A 22270-nucleotide genomic window follows, 5' to 3' on the forward strand; every position below is an offset into this window, starting at 1 on the left:
CTTTTTCCAGTCAGTGCAGGAACCAGCATCTTTAGTCGTTCAGTCGTTTCTAATAATACGGCTCAATGTCAGGAATAACGAGAGGACATCGTGGACATAATGACATCAAATATGGCAAAATAATGCATGGTTACAAAGTACATAGGGTGGGATGATGGGAGATAATATCCTAATTATGTCATTATGGCCTGTCAGTGATGTGTCAGGACACAAACAGCCTCTATAATGTCAGGCCGGGGTGGTGGTGGTGGTGGGGGCTAAAAGTCAGGGGGGGAAACTGAGCACTATTGTTCTGGTATAATGTGGAAAAATCCTCAAGCCTGCTGGCTTATTAATTAGCAGATAACGAGGATTGTGCATTTGGTTGCGTGTGAACTGAGTTTCTTCAGCACGTGTCTGTAGCTGTGACCAGAGCTGAGTGTTTGTCGGGGATAATCACTCACCCAGGGCTTTACCTCGCGCTCCATAGTGGATGAGGACGGAAGGCAGATTTGTAAAATCGGTCAGCTTGTAATTGTTCATTTAATTGGGTTTTTGCTGCAGGGGGGAAAACGTCCGAGCGGCAGCGGCGGCGGAGCTGAAATAACAAGAGTTGGACTTTAAACTGCTTGAACTCTCTGAGTGAATTCTGGCAGAAAGGCCGAACCACCTCAGACTGTACTCCCCGAAACAATGGGATTAATCAGAGCTTTACAGCGAACAGTGGCTAATGGCATTAGCACACAAACAGAGGATGTGTAGCTACATGTGACAGCGTGAAATAAGCAGAGGAGGAGGTGGATTTGAGAGATGGAGCTCAGTGGAGAAAGTGATAAATATCTACAACAGCTGATTGTCATTGATCTTCTTGGAGGAAATATTAGGGTTAGAGTTAGTTTTATACAGTATGAACTTTGGTAGTGAATTAAATTCAAGAAGATTAATACTGAGTCTGTAAACTGGGCAGCTGTAGTCCAGACTTTGCAGAATATGACTCCATGTGGATTTCATTATGAGGCGTATTTCAGACACAGAGGGAGTGAAACAACCTCTGCATCATCTGGACGGTTCTCCAGATGATGCAGAGACATTTTGTTGTGAACAAATTCAACTCCACGACTCCCGACTACGCTGCTTTCACAGTGTGATTGGGCAGATCTTTGCAGGAGTAGAATCAGTTCTCAACTGAGGATTTCTGGACCAATTTTCAAGTTGGTTTGACCCTAATAGACACTTTATACTTCTGAGTTATTTGAGGCTGTACCTGACGTATGCCTCCATAGAAATGTAATGTATTGGTCAGGATGTGAACTGAGGAGATTTGGAGATGGAGACATTTATATGACTCGTATTCGGAGGAATTTCGTCCGAATTTAGCAGATCCTCTAAAAGCACATTGAGATTTGACATTGTTTAGGTTTCATTGATTATTTTAAAAAGAAGAAGCTTTGTGGAAAGTGTCCAGGAACTTTGTCGTTACGCAATGACTCTGGTTTAAAAAATAATTTTCAGTTATTCTCTGCATAAGCAGGCGGGAGGAAGGCTACATTTCAGGCGCTGATCTTTGCTGGTGTGAAGACGGAAGCAGCACAGTTTCAGATCTGACCCAGGAACGCACATTTCCTTTCAGAAATTAAATAAGTATAGTTTAGCTCTGGATGTTCGTGAGTTGAGGCGAACTTCGGGAGAAGTCTGAGAAGCTTTTAGAGAGAAACGTCCGGGTCTAATTTTGTGCAGTGAGTGAGTTTAGGAACAGCAGCAAAGTCACTGAAACAGTTTAATGGTCGTTTACACACAAACACAATCTCACAAATACACGCCACGTGTTGTAGGAGCACACAGCCCACGCACGCCGGAGCCTAAACTGAGTAATTACATAAAAAAAAGAAAACCCTTACACGATTATTATCCACTTCTGCAGCCCAAAAATAAACTGACTCACATCTACTCGAGTGGACGCTCATTTGTGGATAACTGTGTTGTGTGTCACTTTGCACAGCTGACGCCACACGGAAGAGGAAACGATCGCTCCATGTGCTTCATTCACCTTTTCTTTTTAAAAAAAATAAAATAAAACATTCACACTGATGCTGACTCCCTGTGCAGAGTGGAGCATCGTCCCACTCGTCCACTCTCTGTTGTCTGCTAACGCCCCCGCATTGAAGTGGGAGCTCAGGCAGCCCTGGGAGAACACGCCAACTCTGCACACATTTCTAAAAATAGACCGAAAGAAACGCCGACTGGAGCAGCGCTGAAGGAGGAGGAGGAGAGACGGAGTACGATGCTCGAGCCGAAGCCCAAACATGGTGTGTCGGTGATGTCAGTACGGCAGAAAGCGGCGTGGTCCGTCTTCCGTTTCCTCGATATGGGCATAGCAGCGAGAAGAAAAAATGAAAAAAAATAGGAAGCTCCTGCAGTTCCGGTTCCCCTCTCTGACCAAATAAGGGCTTCGGCTTTCAAATGCAGGTTTTGGTGACTGATGGTGTTTGCTCAGGTCTGTGCTTCAAACCTGGAGGCAGCACAGGCACGAAGAGAAGCACCTATTAATAAAATCTATCATTATACTTCATTATAAACCAGTATTTACCACATCCAGACCGTTTGGCTCATACGTCTCCATCTTTCCTCTCACTGTGCAGGAGTCAGGTTGTTGCTTTTCGTTCATGTGCAGCAGCGACACTGAGTTAACAACATATAACACAAAACACCACATTAAACGATAAGACTCTATCAGGATTAATTAACTTATCTCAGGGAAATTTAAATGACTACAAACTCAAACTGCATCAGACCAAGGGCGACAGCTGTTCATTTATATTTATGTATTTTTCTCTTTACTCATTAAAATTATTAATAAAAACCAACAAAGTAAAAACGTTATGATTCTGCTGTTTCTGTTGGATTCTGCATGAGGATGTTAAGTATCCACATAATCCGTTTGTCTCATCGTATAAATATGGAGCCAAACTGTTCGTACTGCAGAGCTCCCCCTGGTGGCTGGACGCTGCCGTATAGGGCATAAGCTCCACCCCCTCCATGTTAGTGGGCGGGACTTGAGCCTAGCTAAAACACTACTTCTATAGTTAATATAATGTTGATGAATGTTCAAGTGTCAGTTTCTTGAAGCTATTGAAACAGGATGTGACATAATGGCGACCACCAGTTGCCACGGCAACAGCTCCGTAAATCTGGAGCGGGGCCCAAGTGTGGGCGGGGCATCGATATCATGGCTCCGCCCATATCTCCGGGAAAATGGCATCAGTCTGGTCAATGAGAGGAAGTGGAGACGTGTTCATGTTTCATATAAAATCATGAGTTTAAGATAATTCAACCTTTGGTTCATTGATTCAGTGCAGCGACTTTAAAGGCGTTTGTTTTCCTCCATTTCATCCCACGAAGGCTGAGATACAATCAGAGATATTACAGACTCCGTTAGACGGCAGCAGGGGAGAAAGTCTGAGGGGGTCAGAGAGACGTGGTTTTTCTTCCCCGCGGTTCAACGTTCATCGGTGGATTTGAGTCTGGAATTAGTTTTAAATGATTACCCTCGGTTTGAAGGAGCCGCTGCTTTGAATCACCTCTCATTGTTCACGGCAGCGACGGAAATATGAGAAATAACACCGAGGCAATAATGAACGAGACGTGAAAATCAACATCCTGTTATGATGTTGAGTCACCAAACATCTCGCTCTGGGAAATTCTTCCCCGGCATTCGTTGCTGCCGTCCGTCCAACTCTCCTGAAATCTGCTTCGGCTTCGGTACAAAACTTGTCGACCTCGTTATAACCTTCGTTTGTCTGAGGCAGCACAGACTGAATTTCCCCCGAGCGTCTTGGCCCGATCTGAATTCAGCCGGCATTTGTTCTGGGTGGAGGGAAACTGCAGCGAGAGCATTCTTTCAGAGGGTTGTTTTCTTTCTTTCCCTTCCCCTCCGGCTTTGTCATCGCGCTATTTAAAAATGCAGAAGCTCTCCCACACACTTATTATGACACATTAAATGGATTGATGGCTTCATTCTGACAGCGTAAACAAAGGGATATTCCTGGCGTTTGGGGGACAATGGACGCAGCGGCTCAGGTGATCATGAGTCCCACTTGGGTTTTTCCGTCATGTATTTTAATTTGTGTCTTGGGTCAACTCACTATTTAATTACCAAAACCCAAGTGACCGACGTGTGACGGGGTCTTCACTCATCAGAGCAGCGCTACCAATTTATCTTCCTCTCCGTGATTCTGCCCTTTTTTTTTTAGAAAAGTCCTTGTCCTCGAGTCACCCCTGGTGGTGCAGAGAGAGGAGAGGGACGAGGGAGGAAGGCGAGACGGAGAGCGATGTGTTCCCGGCTCATTAGCAGCCTTCAGTCTCTGGTCAAATCAAACCTCAGGGCCCTCGGAGCCGCGGCGCTTTGATCAGCCCGGCCTCCATTCATCACTACAGCCCACACCACCTGTCCACACTGCTCCGCTCATCAACCCTTTCAGACAAGCCCTCTTGTCAACAGTCTTTTCGAGTGCCAGTCAAGATGCACAAATAGATGAGTGAGGGCCTGTGTAGTGTTTAATTTACCTAATGAAGGTCACGGGGAGGTAATGTGGCTTTAATTACTTGATGGATTCTGTAAAACGTCCTTGAGGTGACGCGATGGCCTTGATGTGGAGCCTTCAGCCAAACGATGACTTAATGATGCTGATGATAATGTGAAGTATTCACGCCCTGATCTTGATGGATGGTTTTCCCTCTGCCCAGTCAGTACGTCGCCGCTGGACGTCCTGGTTCTCAGTGTTTGTTCGTTTCTCAACGTCTTGTCACCAAGCTGCAGCGTGAAGCTGTCGAGGAAACTTCACAGTTTGTTTTTTTTTGTCCGTGATGCTTTTTAAAACAAAGATTCTTTTTGTGGATGTAGTGGTTTGTTGGGACAGCCCCCAAAGTCGTGTTTTCTACTCGTAGAAATTGTAGAATCCAAGATTGCCACTATTAGCCCTTCTGATTAGTTTTTATTGCATTAAATAGACAGTATTCATCCACATACATATGTTGAAATGCTGTTATAGTATAATTCATGTGTTATATGGGAACTACAAGCCTATATCAAGCTAACAACGGCTAAAAACATTAGCCTGGTAAAACCAAAACAGAGCCAAACACCATCGTGGCAAACTGGGATTAAACTTTAATTTCACTCAAAAAATGTAAATACTGAACACACCAAGTTATATTCGGACATCGTAAGAGCTCTTATGGACACGGCCATTTTGTTTTCCGACTTCTGTAACTGGAACGCACCGTATGTCCTGCCTCTACTCTGCAGAGACTAAAAGCTGTTACGTATTCTGCGAGAGGACTAGGAGGACTGCAAGAATAAGAACAAAGTTCCTTTTGGTCAGGTAGTTTATATTTCACGAGGAACTCGATTGCTGAACTCTAGGAAGTCCTCACAGGCCCCTCCCACTGCAGCGTACATGCACTAAGCATTGTGGGAGAGACGCTTCTGATTATTTTCAGTTTCCGTCCAATCGCAGAAGAGCAACCAGACATGAAATGAGAAAAAAAGTTCTGTCCGGCCGATGTGTCGAGAACCAGCTGCAGGAACAAAATGACGTTTTCTTCTCGCAGAACAAACTTAACGTCTTAACAGTGATGAACCAGGTGATGAATCACTTAAAGAAAACCGTTTTAAAAAAATCTTTACTTGCTATTTTCCCCGCCTGGTGCCCAATTAGAGGCCAGAAATGATGAGTTTAACGCCAGGAGTTTGTATTGACCTGGTCAGGTCATTCACAACATAGACAGCGATCAGGTTTTACCTCCGTCACCCCCTCAAGCCCTCAGTCTTCATTTAATACTGACTCCAGCCAGTGATTCCTATTGATTCATTTTTCTTTGAAAGAAGCAGTAGAAGTGAAGACATCAGACGGAGCCCAGATAGGAAACTCTTTTTGTCCCCAGGCTGCGAGGATTTATGTTGGTGTAATTTATAAGAAGGAGCATGGAGGAAACATGCTTAGCCTGAACATCTGAGACTCCGGCGCTCTGCAGGATTACGTTTTCCTCATGCTAAGCAGCAGACGAGAGGCTGATAAGCCCAAACTGCAACGGCAGGAAAAAACTTATCGCCACTTTAAAGCCTCGTACAGTAGATGCTCACACTGTAAATACTAATGAGGCGTTGTAGCAACTTTTGTTGAAATCTGAGCGCGTGTCCTGGAGGGTGTTAATGTGTGCAGTGTTTAGCACATTTAAAGACCCAGTAACAATACCGGTGTCAATCACGGGGCTTTGAGGAGGACAAATCTCCCTGCAGCACCTTGTACTCCCTCCACTGCAGCTTTCTGGGGATTAGAGCTGCTTGTTTGCTTTCAGGCTTGTATAATACAGTCCCTGCAGAGATGCACACCGCATAAAACACCTTCCTTCATACGGCCATTAACTCCGGCTCGCCCCCTCTCACTCGCTCTCTGCTGAGCCCAGGAGTTGCATAGAGAGGAGGTGGTGGTAATAAACCCAGATGTTCGCACTGCCCTTGGGTTAGCCACGTACCATACCCGCAGTCAGAACTGTTCACGCTTCCCATTTACTCATGTGTGCACGGAGCAGGTGTGGCCTGGTAGTGGTGTAGTTAGGCTTTTAGCTGTTTTATATATATCTCTTTTTCTAGAATGAACTTCGCCCTGGTTTGTTTTGTCAGCGTTTCTATCCGAGTCATTATTTCTCAGCTGTAATTCTGCGAGCCGTTTTTTTGGAAGCTGCTGTTAAGTGCTTATTTTCTGCCCACGTGTGCTGTAAACCTCTGAACCTCAGACTTAATAATGGATCTTGTGGGCATTAGACAAACAATAACGTGCTTTAACTTAACTGGATTAGGTTGTTTTGCTGGTTTACTAGATGAATCTTTCAATTACAGTGTTACAGTCAATTCCAGACACTAGCGATGAAATGTCAGCTTCAGACCGGGTGAATAAATGTTCAGTGAGGAGCAGGGAGCTGGAGGGAAGCTTTAGCGTTGGTTTGCGTTCTTTGTTGTTGTTTTTTCGCTAAAACAAAAGCAGCCATTGTGCGTTGTTCGATCGATCCGGACCTTCGTGCACAGAGTGGCGACAACAATGTGCTTTGCTCCCGTTTAAGCCTCAGATGTTGTGATCTGCTCTGATTAACCGTAAGCAGCTTATTTCTGCTCGGTAGAAGTCTGATATTTCACAATGCACAAGGGGGACAGATTTTGGATTAGATGGGTGCAGTGAAACAAGAACATCCAGGAATTTGGGGATGTTCCAGGAGATGAAAACCTGCTGGACAACAGCGCTCATTCAGAACTAGTCCCACAGACCGACGCCATGTATTTCCACCTGTTATCATCACTCTTCACTGCGGGAGACAGAAGATGGATCAAAACAAAGTGATTCACCAAACTTATTTTTCAAGTAGTTGATAGTGGTTCAGCTTTGACCTTTTGTTCATGCATTTGATTGTGTCTTAGGGTTAAGATTAGGGTTATGGGTCAGGTTAGGGTTATGGTTTTGGGTTATGGGTTAGGGTTCAGCCCAGACCCTGATTCCGTAGCCTATAACCACTGCTTTCCAGCTGCTTCTCCATGTGCCCAATAAAGATGGAAAACATCGAGATCAGATTAACTGCGGAGGCTCGGAGATACAGAGATTTGTACGAATCGTCTTTGGCAAAATTTAAGCGAAAGTTTCAGTCGCCGTTGTTGAAAGTGAAGCAGGAAGTAGAAACAGAAATTAACCCGACTGGTAAAAAAAGACACAGCGCCAACTAGTGTTTGGGTGGAGTTGTTACAGAGTAAGACAGACCGACGAGGTGCAAGTAGAAAGGTCTCGCTCCGGCTTTGAATACATACGTAGAGTTACTCTCAAAGAAGAACGTAAACAGGTTTAAACTTCGTTCCACTAGAGCCTCAAACACATTTACATCAGATTTGAGTTGCGTTTCTCTTTGTGTCCCTTTGCTCCTGGACTGAAATCTGGTCTCCGTAGATAAATGATGGAACTGTGAAACTAAGACCCAGATAATTAACAACCAGAGCTACAGTTAGAAGCATAAATGATAAAAACTTGACTAAACCATCTACTGAGAGTGAACTGAAGAGGTGGAAGCTGATCTCTGACTTTCCAGAGGAGGAAGACAAAAGAAACGAGTGGTTTTCTCCTGAGGATCGATGCAGAATAAACGTTAATTAGTCTATGGATGAACACATGTGTTATAAAAGCCATAAATCACGACCCGTCCTCCATAGTGTGAAGTCCTTCGGCTGAAGATGGAGGAAGGATGAGACTCAACTGATGCATGAAAAAAGAATGAACAGACTTTGATCCGTTATTGTGTGTTCGTTTGCTTTCAGAAGCACATTTTAAAAGGAACAGTCCAGGAAACATCACACTTGTATTTAAATAAACCCACAACAGCAAAGAAGGCGTGCACCCTCTTTGACTCCCAAAAGAAGAAATGAGTTTTTATTCTAAAATGCGGCGCCCTGTTCGCCTCCTGGCTGGAATCAGGGTTTGTGTAATCGTGTGTGATAGAGTCATAGCTTTCTGGTGGCTGTGTGTGTGTGTGTGTGTGTGTGTGTGTGTGTGTGTGTGTGTGTGTGTGTGTGTGTGTTGGGTGCCCTCCAAGAATCAAAGGAGAGTTTGAAAATACCCGTCGGTGCATTTATGCCCCGTCCCACAGCGTCCAACACTTTCACGGTGTCACAGCGGCTCCATAAGCAGAATCAGAATCAGAATCAGAAGTCATTTCAAAGAAGATATGCAACGGACTTCGCAGTGAGCGTTTGGAGCCAGGTTAAGAAAGGAGCAGCATCATTTCACGGTGTCATAAAGAAGCCTGAAGGCCCCGGGGTGGGAACGGCTTTGAGTCCATTTGTCTGAGTTTTGAGGCGTCTTCTGTGTGAACTGTCCTCTACAAAGGCTGGAAGGATGGAGGTGCTGGTCTGTGGGATGAGGCCGCACACAGGAAAAGATTTCCCTGTGCAGATTTCACCCGTGTGCGTGTGATACATGTTTTTAGATGAAGGAAGCTGAGGGTCAAGTTCAGATGTGAACTTTTATCAACGCTCAAATATGACGAGTAAGAAAAAGCAGAAAGATGGAAAAAAAAGTTACTTCAGAAACGTGATGAATCACTTATTACTTGTTACTTGTAATTTCAAAGTAATTAGTTACTTTATGATATTACTGTCTTTGAATTGTGAGGCACTAAAATAGATCTCATCACATTCAGTGTAGCTCATTTCCAAATTTAGGTGCATTCACATTGGAATCAGTATTAATAGAAGCTACTGCTGGATATTATAACCGAGCACCTGAAGGAAGCTGCATGTTTAATTTAATCGTCTTGGTTCATGAGGCCCAGAGATGTTTTGGTTTCAAATTGAACTTAACTCTGATGATCTTCGTCTCCTGAAAATAAAGACGACTCGTCTTCTAACCAATCAGCTGTTCTCTAGCTCTAACCGGAAGTTAACGTTTGATTTCTTTTGTCCTCTGCTACAATTCGTATAAAAACACAACTTAATTAATTTAATTAATTTCAGGTTTAACTGACATTTGTACCAAGTAAAATATTACGTTATTATTACCAGGTTACATTACTTTTGTATTATTACACTGGATGGAGGGAACAGATAAATCCACCTTTCTGAAGTATCAGCAGCTCTGAACCAGACTCGAGTCCTTTCCTTCCCTCTGCCCCGACCTTTCCTAAATCCCTTCTTCTCCATCTGCGTGACCGCAGGGCTTCCATTAAGCCCATTAATCCTGTCCAGGCGGCCCACTCTCCGCGTCCCCTCTGCCTGTCCACTGTCCACTGTCCACTGTCCACAGGTCCAGTCAGAGCTGCAGCAGCGCTCTGCGTTATCTGACGCGGGACGAGGACGAGTCTTATTAATGTTTGACGCTGCTGCTGCTGCAGCTCCACAGTCTCAGAGACACAACACGACGTCCAGTTAACTGCATTAGATTAATATCATCTCTCAGCACATACAGTGTAAATACGTCCCATAAAAAAAGCCACAGTTTGTTCTATAAGATGTGATTTCATCCATAATTGAGCCTTATTTTATGAATAAGTTTGTATAAATAGTGATGTATAAATACCTACAGTTCATTTATTTTATGATATTTGTAACATTAGATGACCTGTTTCACTTGTATTAGCATATTAGCATATTAGCATATATTGTAGAGCTCAACAGAAACTGGATTCTCGTCACAGGAATGAACATTTGAGATTTTTAGATCTGGGCCATTTGTGTGAAAAGCACAGAATTCAATCAATCGCTGAGGTAGAAAAGGCAGGTTTGTCCTGAGTGTGAGGGTTCCAGTCTCTGTTGGGACTCGACCCGGACGTTACCGGCCGTGGACACTAGCGGCCGTGGACGTTACCGGCCGTGGACGCTAGCGGCCGTGGACGGTGTGTGTGCGCGGACGGGGCTCTGACTAACTTCCTGTCTCAGTGTGTTTCTGTGTGAAAACCTGTCGTGTCTCATGTTTCTCGGGGTAGTTTGATGTGTCTCTGTGTCTCCAGGTCTCTATCCCTCTGTTCTCTGCTCAAACTAGATCTTTTTGTTCCTTTTTTTTTTACATTGCATATTCAGAAGAGGCAGCATGTAGGTATCTTAAAACGACACGCTCCTCCCTGGCTGCATGAATCATCCTCCTTTTATTTTTACTTCCTCCTGGGTTCTGCTTCTTGATGTTCTGTCGTAGTTCTGACACATGATGAAACTCTACAGATGTTCTTTTCTCATGCTCCTCCTGTGTGTTTATCCTCAGTAGCTCTTGGTAAAATGGAAAAACTCTTCATCATTTACAGTAGTTTGGTTTTAGGATGAAACGTTCACTAGGATTCTTGATTAACTCTTTGCTTCGTTCTTCATTCGTTACGTCCGTGCTGCATCCTTTTTGATTTTGGAGTTTGCTTCGTCTGTGTCCCCTCGTCCATCGTCCTGCCTCCACTCAGACTCCTGTCTCTCATTTTTTCCATGTGGCTGCATGGTTTGGTATTTATTTTTTGCACGCTGAACGTTGCTCTCACAGACTTTGAAAAGATTTAATGCCACTCTCTCTCTTCTCTCCCCCCTCTCCCCTCCCTCCCGTTGTTTATTGTGCCTCTCTTTGTCTTCTCTGTGCAGGGGAGGTGCTCTTTCAGATGGCCGAGGTCCACAGACAGATCCAGATCCAGCTGGAGGAGATGGTGAGCATGTGGTGGTGGTGGTGGCGCTGCTAAAATCAGAACTTCTTAAGCCGCGAGTTGGAGGCTGAACAGACTGTGGGTCTGTCGACATATTTTAATATTTAATATTCATTCCTTACTGGGACTTAAGCGGCGTCGGCTGCTTCTCTTCCTGACGGCAGCGTCTCAGACTCACTTCACATTTATATGAAAATAACAGAATGATTCCTATTTGCATTTCTAATTTGTGTCCTTATTCTTTGTCATGGGCGTCGAACGTAACAGTCTAATATAGATTCAGGTTGAGATTTAACTAAACTTAAAAACTAAAAATAAAGGTATTAACTGTCCATGTAGGATGTAAACAGTAAAGTGAATGAAATGTAAACAGGAACTACAGGGATTATATATTTACATGGTTTGCAGAGATAGTATGAGTAATATAATAAAAATTATGATAAAAATGAAAATAAATAAAATTCTCAAATAAAAATGAAATTAATTAATTAATTAAAAATAAAAATAAATCAAAGTGCCTGGATGTAAACATGACTGAAGTGAATGAAGTGCAAATGTAAACAGGAATTACAGGGATTCACATGTTACTGCAAAGGTAACATAATAAAAATAATGATAAAATAAAAATAAAATAACCCTAATTAATAATTCATTTTTATTTTTCATTTTAATTCATTGAATTTATTTAAATAAATTATTAAAAACAGAATATAATGATTATATATTTGCATATTATTGCAGAGGCATCATGGGTAATAAATACAAATAAAAAAATAAAAAAGTAAGGTGCTTAATTTAATTTAAGTGGAAAAACTAACTTTAAAAACTCTGCGGTGGAGGATGGTGGAGGCTTGTTGAAGAGAATATAAATCAGGCGTAAAGCAGGTGGTCACATCTCATCTCCTCAGAAATGTGACTTTTATTACGTGAACCCTTGTGTGAAGGGTTCAAACCTCGTCGTGTAAATTATCTAAATTTTTAAATCTCTTGCTCAGTGATGAACAAATGGAGCAGATGTAACAGAAGGAAATGCAGCGAACTATCTGCACTTTGTTCTCTCTGCACACACACACACACAGCGCACATACCGTTCATACAAGACAACAAATTGCCTTGGCGTGCTCTGCACATGCCTGACATCCTCCCTTAACCCTCAGGGTGTGACGTTTCCGAGGGAAACGCAAATATGTCCCTCCGTGTTATTCTTGCACCGCAACGTTGAAACAAGCGCTTCATTCCCCTCTGAGCGCGATCAGCTGTGGTTGACAATGTTGTTCTTGGGTTTAGCCTGTTGTAAGCTTGTTGCGTTGTTGTTTGTGTGTCTTGCAGCTCAAGTCCTTCCACAACGAGCTGCTCACCGAACTGGAGAAGAAGGTGGAGCTGGATGCGCGCTACCTGAATGTGAGATTCTCTTCTTAATGCATGACTGTCCCTCCCTCGCACTAAAAACTAGGGCGGAGGACGAGCACGGTGACAAATCCAGAGGGTTTTCACTGAACTCAGCAGCTCTAAGGAGCCTTTGGCCTCTTTTAACCCTCTATTGTTCCTCTGTGTGGTTTACGGTGTTTGAGTAAATGCTGCATGAGGCAATATGTCATTTTATTCTGGTTTCATTGATAAAAATCATAATAGGATTCAACCAACACATTTATTCAAAATAACTTGTTATTTTTTTTAACTGTGTTTCAACTTTGATTCCTCCAGAACTAAACCACTTAGAGAGATTCTGACTTTTGTGATAGAAACTTCAGAGTCTTGTCTTTAAAAAGAGACCAAGACTATGAATGAGCTCCAACATGTTCATTAACAGCGTTCAGTTTACTTTGTCCTAAATAGGAGTTTTTTTTTGTTCTGGAGTACCACAGGGATGTGTCCTAGGCCCACTCCTCCCTCCACCTATAACACTAACACCACCACGTATTAACTGGTTAAATCACCATAATAGGCCTCATGTCAGACTGTAAAATGGAGGTTTATACTCAGCAGCGTTCTGTTTACTTTCCTAGATTGGTGTTTTTTTGCAAACAGGCTGGAATGATGAGAGGTTAAGTCACTGTTTTGCATTTACGACACATTAGCTTTAATTCAAACTGCACTCAGCAGCTATTCTGTTGCGCTGATAAACCTGCTGCTCATCACAGGTGCATTTAGAAAAGTAGCTGCTGGAGCAAGTGGAACATTTAGCCGCACAGATGTTTGGTGGAGAACAAATGAAAGCACGAAGGGGAGTGAACAGGTGTTACCCATGATCCCCTTTTATATACGTTCTTCTGCCCTCTAGTTTAAAAAATAAGAAGATAAAGTAGCTGTTTAGATTTAGATTTGAGTCCCTGCGTGTTGGATGTTCCTCATAACTAACGACTCCAGATGAAAGTATTCATGAGTTGCTGCTTAAGGAGCTCATGGCAGATTTATTATGTAACTGAGTACCTGATCCACTGTAAGCCTGAATAAAACTCCACCGCCGCTGTCTCTGCTCCACTTCAGCGGTACCCCGGGGGGGTGGGGTGGGGGGGTATAGTTAGAGGATACGGTGCGAACCAGGGCGCTCGTAAAAATCTTTGGCTTCGAGACAAAATGCAGCAACGAACGCTCTGCCTCTAATTTTCCAGCAGCTTTCATCCGAAGCACTGCAGCAAGTTACATAAATTACTTTGTGCTCTGACTCACAGTTCACGGGGCTTCCTGTGAAAATGAGGAGATCGAGGGAAAGAAAACAACTCATTTATGGCGACGAGGGGTTTGGAATCGGTCCCAAAACGTTTAGTAGCTCTGGACAGGTGTCTGAGGCTTTTAGATGAATGTTGTTCTGATCATTACAGGCTGCAGAGTTTTTAATGGACTCAGGCTTTAAATTCAGATTTAACCTGTTTGCTGTTGCTTCCTGTGCGTAATCCAGTCAACACAGACGGGGGGTTAATGCTGTGGTGTCAGTCCTTTGCTGATGAGTTGGTGGGAGGGAGATTTTGACACTAGAATAAAAAAAAAAACTAAATTTAGAGGTAAAATCAAGCAGGTTAGGATCATACATTGCTGCACTGTATGAAACTGTGACGCGTTAATTCCAGATTTGGTAATTATTGCAGATGATGGGTGCACGCCACCAGATTTAAATAAAGTTATCAAATGAAAGAAGGAGAAATGAGCTAAAAAGAGAAATAACATCCTAATCCCAGAGAACCGTCGGAGAGTAGAATATCATCTGCGGATGCTGACACTGTGTGAGCTGTGCTGAGCCCCCGCCGTTCCCCCCGCTGACTGTGTGCTGCCCCCCTCAGGCTGCCCTGAAGAAGTACCAGATGGAGCACAAGAGCAAAGGGGAGAGTCTGGAGAAATGCCAGGCGGAGCTGAAGAAGCTGCGCAGGAAGAGCCAGGGCAGCAAGCACCCGTCCAAGTACGGAGACAAGGAGATGCAGGTCAGTCTGTTCATGGTCCAACTAAATGATGATGATGATGATGATGATGCTCTTTCACTGGACAGTGAGGAATAAAACAGATCCCTGATTACAGCATGTCAACATGAGCACAGCTGATTTATTTTATATACAGGAACAGCGGCACAGCTCAGAGTGGGATAAGTCCCATTATGATCCCATTCCTGGATTCCTCCATTCGTCGCATAAATTTAAACTTTAAATTTCTTAAAACTGCTTTGAATGTGCTCAGTCCTGCACTGACAAACATCCGGCTGACTTTTTAAATCAATGTGCATGAAACTTTCAGCCTCTGTCTTTTGTAGCTTCACCACAAAAGTTACAAAAAAAGTGCTTATGCTCTACGATAACACTGTAGGTTTTTGCAAACATTTCAATGAGAAAAAAGAGTTAAAATCTAAATGAACAAAATGCAAAAAATGCATATTGCACAACAATGCAGAATAGTGTCAGACTAGAGTCTGTTTCATTCATTCCATTTGTATTTCTTGTGAGGGAACTCACGCTGTTGCTCCTCCTGATGAGGTTTTAGTTCGCCTCGTACTCCGCTGCTGCTGTTGCTGATGGGATGGGGTGCGTTGAGCTGAATGGGACGCGGCCTCTTCGTCAGTCTGCAGAGCTTCTCACAGCGAGAGGACGGTGGTGGAGGTTAGAGGCTCAGGGTGTCAAACATCCAAGAGACACTTGGTTTCCAGATGCATTAAACACAGGAGACGGGTTCACTGGCCGTGGCTTCATCTACGTCATCAGATAAAAATACTGCGGTTCAGCTACTGAAAAACAAAATGAAAATCTGAAAATGTGCAGGCTTTCTGACTCTGACGGTGCATTCGTTAAACTAATTCATTGTGAGCGTTGTGTAACGTTTGTTTGTGTGTGAGGCAGGTGAACAGGGAGGTGGGGGAGGCGTTTTTCTCTCATCTTCCGGTGACTGATTGAGCGGAGGAGTGATCAGACTCTGCGCGTCCTGTCTGTAGGTGTCGAGGTGACACATGGTGGGCGGACCCCTCTTACACAACCTGCACAGGAGATGCTGCTGTTAGCCGTTAGCCGCTAGCTGCTGGCATGTGTCGCCTGCGTGTTGGGATGTGACCCTCCGTGTTGTTAGCTCGGCCGGGGGAGGTGTTGATCTGAGCGCAGACGTCCATATGTTAACGGTGATTAGCATTCAAAACTGAACAAAAAGCAGCTAAATCCACGGGCTGAGATATTCAGCATGTCCACAGCTGCCTGCTCCTCATGCCCCGCGCTGGTTCTCACCTTCTGCACGTTTCTATGTGTGGCAGCAGGATAATTACCTCCGTGCATCTGGGGACGATGGCCTTTCTGAGCTCTATTGTTATATTTCAGCCTCGTCAGCACTCAACGTGTCAAATGTGACACAAACCATTAAATTTACATCGGAGCCGACCTGGACTGCACGATGCTACGTGCAGCTGCACTGGGGCGTCGTACGAGTGCAGAGCATGTTCCCCTTTAAAAACGAATTACTCTGTCATGTCAGCGACCGATGTTTGATGAGGAGGATTTTCGTTCCTTATTGTTAAAGTCAAGTAAAATGTTTTATTTTTTCAATTCTTATCTTTCTACTTAGTCCAAAAGGCTTTTAAAAAGGCAACTTAGCAGATTCTTCTGTTCTAAGAAATTAATGGAAAGTTTAAGTGTTTTAAATCAGAAACCCACAGAGTTTCTTATTTAAACCTCAAACTTCCCTCCAGTCTATTAGAACTGAAGAAGCTGCTCAGATGAAACGTCTTCTTAAAACTCTACAAGTCCAGTTGAGTTTTCAAACTCCTTTTGGATACAAACTGTGACCTGGACGACTGAGAACCTTCACAGACTTTCTTTCTACTTGATATTTTAGTAGACACATGGTCTAAATCACACAGGTATGACAGGGACGTTTTGTATGTGGTTGTTAAACTTCTCCTTCAGAAAGAGTCGCTTCCTGTGCCTTTGGGTTAAGGAATGGTTCTGATTGTTGTTTGCACTTATGCACTTGTACCCAACCTTTTGTTGGAGGCTCTAGGACGAACTTTGGATTGTGTCCTAACCGGGGACACCATTGTCCTGCTGGGAGACTTCAGCGCTCATGTTGGCAATTTCTGATATTTGCAAATTTCTACTCAAGAAATTGAATGTTTGTATTTTATTTGACAAACCTTAAAAATCTACTGTTCAGATCATTAGATATGATTCTCTGTTCCATTAAGGAGCACAGACATGATAAGTCTGACTCATTTTAAAAAAGTTCTTTTGAAAGTCTTCAGTCAACGTTGGACAAATCCGATCACTCTACGTTGATCTGAGATCCTGGATTCAGATCTCAGCTGATCGGTTTTCACATTGGTTCGTTCCATCGCGCCTTAGACGTAAACTGTCGGGGAGAAAGAGGCGTTCTGTATCTGAGGCCACTCTGAGGTTTTAACTCATCATTACAGATCGGAGGAAACGCGGTGTCAGAGGTTAAGGGCTAATTGTGCAGCACTTCCAGAGGCTGCAGCCGTCGGCCCACTCCGCTCTGCAGGAGCAGCAGGGGAGGTAATTATTGTGTAATTGTTAGTGTTGTTGCGGTGGGTGGCTGCTGGAGCGTAGTCGCTCCAAAAATCGATGCAAGGAGCCACGGTGGTGGTGGAAGGGCCCGACGTCCTGCAGGTCCTCTGGGCTTTAAACACTCACTGGGTGTGAACCATAATCTAGACTTTATTATCTGCAGCAAGAAAGTAATAACTTGTGTGTTTGCCAGACAGAAGGACATCTTAGAATCTGAACGGTGATCCTCGTACTCATGGTTTTTAATATCTTATCAGAGCTAATTTAAGGTACTTATCTTTTCCGCCAAGACGCCAGACTCCTGCTTCATGTGGGTCCTCATGAGAATTAGATGTTGGCAGGAAGTGGTGACACCAGTCAAAGACGAGCTCTGCCTCGTGGAGTATCCACAGAAGAGCGTGAAGCTCCAACGCGTCCTCTTCGCTTCATGTCCAACTTTTAATGAAGCGACGCCACAGCTCAGTGACTGGCGCCTTTAGGAGCAGCAGGAGGGAGGAAATAATTCACGCTCGCTTCTGCTGCTCATGACCGATGTTAATGTTGACGGTGCACGTGGAGCCGTGAATTTTAATTAGTTGCATCTAGATGGTGGAAAGTGTCGGGTTCCATCGTTTCTGCTGCAGAACGTTCTCTTTCCTGTTGAAGCTGGGTGCTCAGATACATGTAGAATATTAATCACTGGGTTTACAGCCTGGATTAATTAATTAAACATTCAAGGTAGTGGTTCCTGACCCCCAAGAGGTAAAATAATGGATCCAAGGCTCACACTGTACCTGGAATATGAAGTAAGATCATTTATCTGCTCATGATTATTTAGGGTTTTCTTCTAAAATGCATTTAACTCATGCAGGCCTGTAGTTTTTTTTCATTCTGCTTCTTTCCATCTACTAAAATATGAGGACTCGCTGCCTTTGTCTGTTTTATATCATATCAACCTGCAAAATTTCACAGAACAAAGACAATTCATCTCCAGTGCAGCCTCAGCTGAGTCATGTTAGCACCTGAGCTGTTAGCGGTGAAGTGGCGACGGGAGTCGATTACGAGGCTTCAAGGTGGAAGAAACGGTCTGATTTCTGTCCTCTTGTTCCGGCAGAAGACGCGGAGCTCCGGCAGCGTGTCCTCTAGTTTCACCAGAGACACCGAGCAGCTCTGCAGACGCTTTTTAACGAGACGTCTCTCCACATGAGGCGGCTTTATGGCTGATCTTAACATTTAATTACAGTTTCCAGCGTGTGAGTGCAGAGCAGCGGCACAGGTCAAACATCATCGCAGGGCTAGCGAGGGTTTGTTGGACTAATTAATCCTTTCTTTCTGCTGACAAGTCAGGTTCATGCAGATGTTGCCGAGTTAGTTTATAGCTGGATAAAAGTGTTGTTCTGTCGTATTCTGATACTTTTAATGAATTCGTCTTTGACTCGGCCCCAGACATTCAAACAAACATCAATCCGAGGCTACAGGCTGCAAATCTGCTCCAACGAATTCACTTACAGAAACGATTCGTCAGCTCGTGTCACTGGATGAATCTGTTCGGATGTTCATCGTTTACACTTTTATTTCAGTAACTGAAAGGTCGAAGGACTTCATGCAGGACTAACCCTAATGGGGGACGGAGGACTAATCCTGACCCTGACGTATCGATAGGAAACGTCTTAACCTCCTGAGACCACAGCTTTTGTTTGCTATGCGTTTTTAATTTCTCCCATGTGTTTGGGATTAGTTGAAAGCATAAAAACTAATCGTCACATTTGAACAGGAAGTTAAAAAGAATGATGTCCTCACATGTGGACACTGAGATTATTTCATTATTTTTATTAATATAATAAAGTTACCGTCATGTGTAAGTACAAAACTACTTATTTCAATACCTGAACCTGGCTGTGCAAAGACAGAATTAGAAACAATGAAATCCCAATGTCTTCATAGCTACTGGCTAGTTAGCGACTAGAAAAGTTAATCAGCACAAATAAACTGTAAAACTTGATGAGGCTTTGAACCTTTTCCCGTTTTGTCCCACGATCGCCTGCTGAATGAAACAGCATGAATTTTTAAATTTTCCCCCACAAATTTAAATTTCTTTAAATACACATTAACATGAATCCAACATATTTCAGTAAAGGGATAAATGGAGGCAGAAGACGTTACCGAAACCAAACCTAAACTTTACTGTCCCCATATGAGGACGCAGGGTCTCAGGAGGTTAAAGCTTCACATTCAACACTGAGGACTTCAGATGAAATAAAAATCTACATGCATGCACAGGAGTTACCTTCCAGACCGTCCTGAATCCAGGATGTGATTGAACTTCAGGACACTTTTTAAAGCAAATTTACACGATAGTCTGTTACTTTTCAGCCTTTTACCTTTTACTCTGTTTAACCCACCTCCACCACATCATAAAAGTCTTCAGCGTGTATAATTATGACGTGTTTTTTTTTTTTAATTGCTTGTTTCCACCGCTCTGTGAAAGGTTTCAGACTCAGCAGACTTGGTCTGCACCGACGGCTCCGACCATCTACAGCGTGAAAGGAGTCGATAAATAGCGGACAGGCTCCTTGTGCCTCCGAGCGGACTCTGAAACGCTGATCGCGTTCTCTGTCAGCAGAAACCACGAGCGGCCGCTGCTCACATTTATATTTTGTGTAAAGGAAGCACTTTAAGATGAGGAGTGGCTGATTGGCAGCAGCTTGAAAGGCCCGGTCGGAATCTAATTAGGGCTCCGTATCTGAGACTGATCGCAACATGTACTTAAGGCCTGATTTACTGGAGCCACATGAATCATGGGAAAGGAACCGGATGGTGGCGGATAAATGCACTTTAATGCACCTAATGTACTGGTTTAAACCGTGCTCTGCTTGGCCTAAACGTTGGTTCTTGGTTTTAGATCGTCTTTTAAATGCCCCGCCTCCAAACTCACGATGCCCCGCCCACACTTCCTCCTGCTCTACCTCCACCTTTTATAAGAAAATGTTGGATTATACACTGAACTTAATTTTACCAGTAGTTTTTTTGTTTTGTTCTTTGTTTTTTAGAAATCTCACAGTCTTATGGGATGTATTTCAGAGCGGTTGGCATGGCAACTGGTGGTCGCCATTATGTCACATCCTGTCTCTATAGCGTCAAATAACGAACTAAAACAACGTTTATCGTCCAAACTATGTAAAATGACTGAAACTTTATTTGGGGGGAAAAAAAGACAAAGAAATTGACGTGTTTTTTTAGTTCGGCCCAAGTCCCGCCCACCGACATGGAAGAAGGTGGAGCTTATGACCTATTAGGCAGCCTCCAGCCACCAGGGGAGGCTCTACCACTTTTTTAGGAGCTTAACTTTTTAAAAGCTTTTGTCTGTCTTGGACTAAGGAAAAATAAAATAAAAAACATGAATGTATAATAAATGCATTAAAGAGCCGCATTAAAGAGAGACACTAGCGCAAGAATAAAAAGCTCAGGATTTAAAAGAAGAAACGCAGTTTTCAGAGATGAAACAACTGGCCCACAGCCAAATATTCTGTTATATCCCACATCGTGTGAATAGCTTATATTTACTCGTAGAGAGACAGGTTGGGCAGCTTCTCCTTTCTGGTTGTGCTGCTACCGTAGTGTTTGGTTTCGTCGTTGGAGCCTGCAGGGCATTCCAGAGCGCTCGTATAATCGAGAGGAATTCAGCAAAACCAACAAACAACGTTTAGACATGAGCTCCGAGGGGTCGAGCCACCTATTAATCTCCTCCTCATGGCTCTGTGTCAGTCTGAGGGATGATGTAAAGGTGACTGCTGATACCTGAGAGACGCTCCACCTCCAGCGTTCGTTCCGGTGATTCATACCTGGGTTTCATTCTCCTCCGCTGCCTCTGCAGCTTGTCGCCGTTTAATATTTCAGTGTGGGGGATTTTAATGCATGTTCAGTCCCTCGTGTGCCCACGTGAAGGTGATTGTACTTTCCTGCCTCAGCCGACCATATTCAGACTTCCTTTAACTTTTCATCTGGTCGTATTTTGGTCTCTTGCTCCTACCAGAGGTTTGTGAGCGTCCAGCACTGAGAAGCAGGTTTTAAAGAAGTGTGACACTGTGGCTCCTCCAAGTGGCCCAGAGAGAAACCCACCAGCATCAGAGACGCTTTTCTTTTCTTTTCTTTTTAGATATTTATAGAAAACAAAATAATTCTCAATAATTTCTCATATAAACAGAAGAGCTGTGATTATTATCAGCTACAATTTAACACATTTTACTCTTTAAATACGATTCTGTGATTTAATTTGAGCACATAGAGACCTTGTAGAGATTATATATATATAAATAAATAAAAAAACTGACGTTATTTTCCCAGGACTTTACAGCAGCTGGTTGTGTTTCTATAGTGTCAAAAAACGAACTAAAACGCAACTTATCCTAAATACTGTCACTTTTACATGAATCAACGTCATGAATTACCTAAAACGACACAAACCATCCGTCTTCACGCTGTCTATGGTCCAGACTGGTTTTCCAGCTGTAATTAAAGGTTTATTTGGAGAAAACAAACCAACTGAAGATAGTTTCTAAAATGCACAAGAACAGATTCGACCTCTTCTCTGTCAGAAATTACGTTAGTATTTTACCCTTTTAATTCTACATAGAGTCTAAAAATGCCCAAACTTCTTATATACATCGCAGGGAAGTGAAACATTGCTCATGTCTGAGCTGTGTCTTTAATTAATTATTGTGTTTTTCACTTCTCTCGCTGTGACTGGTTTCGCATCGTGGAGCGAAAGAGATTAATTGCTGCGTCTCATCCGTCTCAACTGTTCCAGTCCATCGCTCCTGAAAACCAGCGTGTAACATCGTCGACAGACAAAACAAAAAAAAACGTCCTGATAAACCCTGCAGCAACTTTTTAGAGTGTAATGTTGTGGTTTAGGGAACATTTAATGAACTATACTGTAAAAATCTGCCAACATGAGCCCTCGGACCTGGAGAAAACCCAAACCCAGCTGTGTTGAGGCTGGTTCTTATGTGCATTAGATTACAGAGGATGGGTGATATTTATATCCACTGATGATCTTTTAATTACATCTCTCTGCATCCACAGCGCCACAGTTACGGTCTAATTAGCAAGCTTACTGT

At 43.4% G+C, this 22270-nt stretch overlaps 2 protein-coding genes across 8 annotated transcripts in view; one reads left to right on the forward strand and one right to left on the reverse strand.

Moving 5' to 3' along the window:
* The window catches only part of LOC125022655 (zinc finger protein 37-like), a 144383-nt gene that overhangs the window by 39589 nt on the left and 82524 nt on the right, over window positions 1–22270 (reverse strand). The gene's annotated exons all lie outside the window — the stretch shown is intronic.
* Window positions 1–22270, forward strand: part of baiap2b (BAR/IMD domain containing adaptor protein 2b) — a 65713-nt gene that overhangs the window by 25789 nt on the left and 17654 nt on the right. For 5 of the 7 annotated variants that reach the window (XM_047609499.1, XM_047609502.1, XM_047609505.1 and 2 more), the window contains 4 exons: window positions 10589–10600; window positions 11126–11187; window positions 12514–12585; window positions 14463–14600. In XM_047609499.1, coding sequence (XP_047465455.1) covers window positions 10589–10600; window positions 11126–11187; window positions 12514–12585; window positions 14463–14600 — 284 coding nt within the window. The remainder of the gene's footprint in view (window positions 1–10588; window positions 10601–11125; window positions 11188–12513; window positions 12586–14462; window positions 14601–22270) is intronic. The other 2 variants (XM_047609501.1, XM_047609503.1) reach the window with 1 other exon arrangement.

Source organism: Mugil cephalus, chromosome 16 (genome assembly GCF_022458985.1).
Source record: "Mugil cephalus isolate CIBA_MC_2020 chromosome 16, CIBA_Mcephalus_1.1, whole genome shotgun sequence".
Taxonomy (NCBI): Eukaryota; Metazoa; Chordata; class Actinopteri; order Mugiliformes; family Mugilidae; genus Mugil; species Mugil cephalus.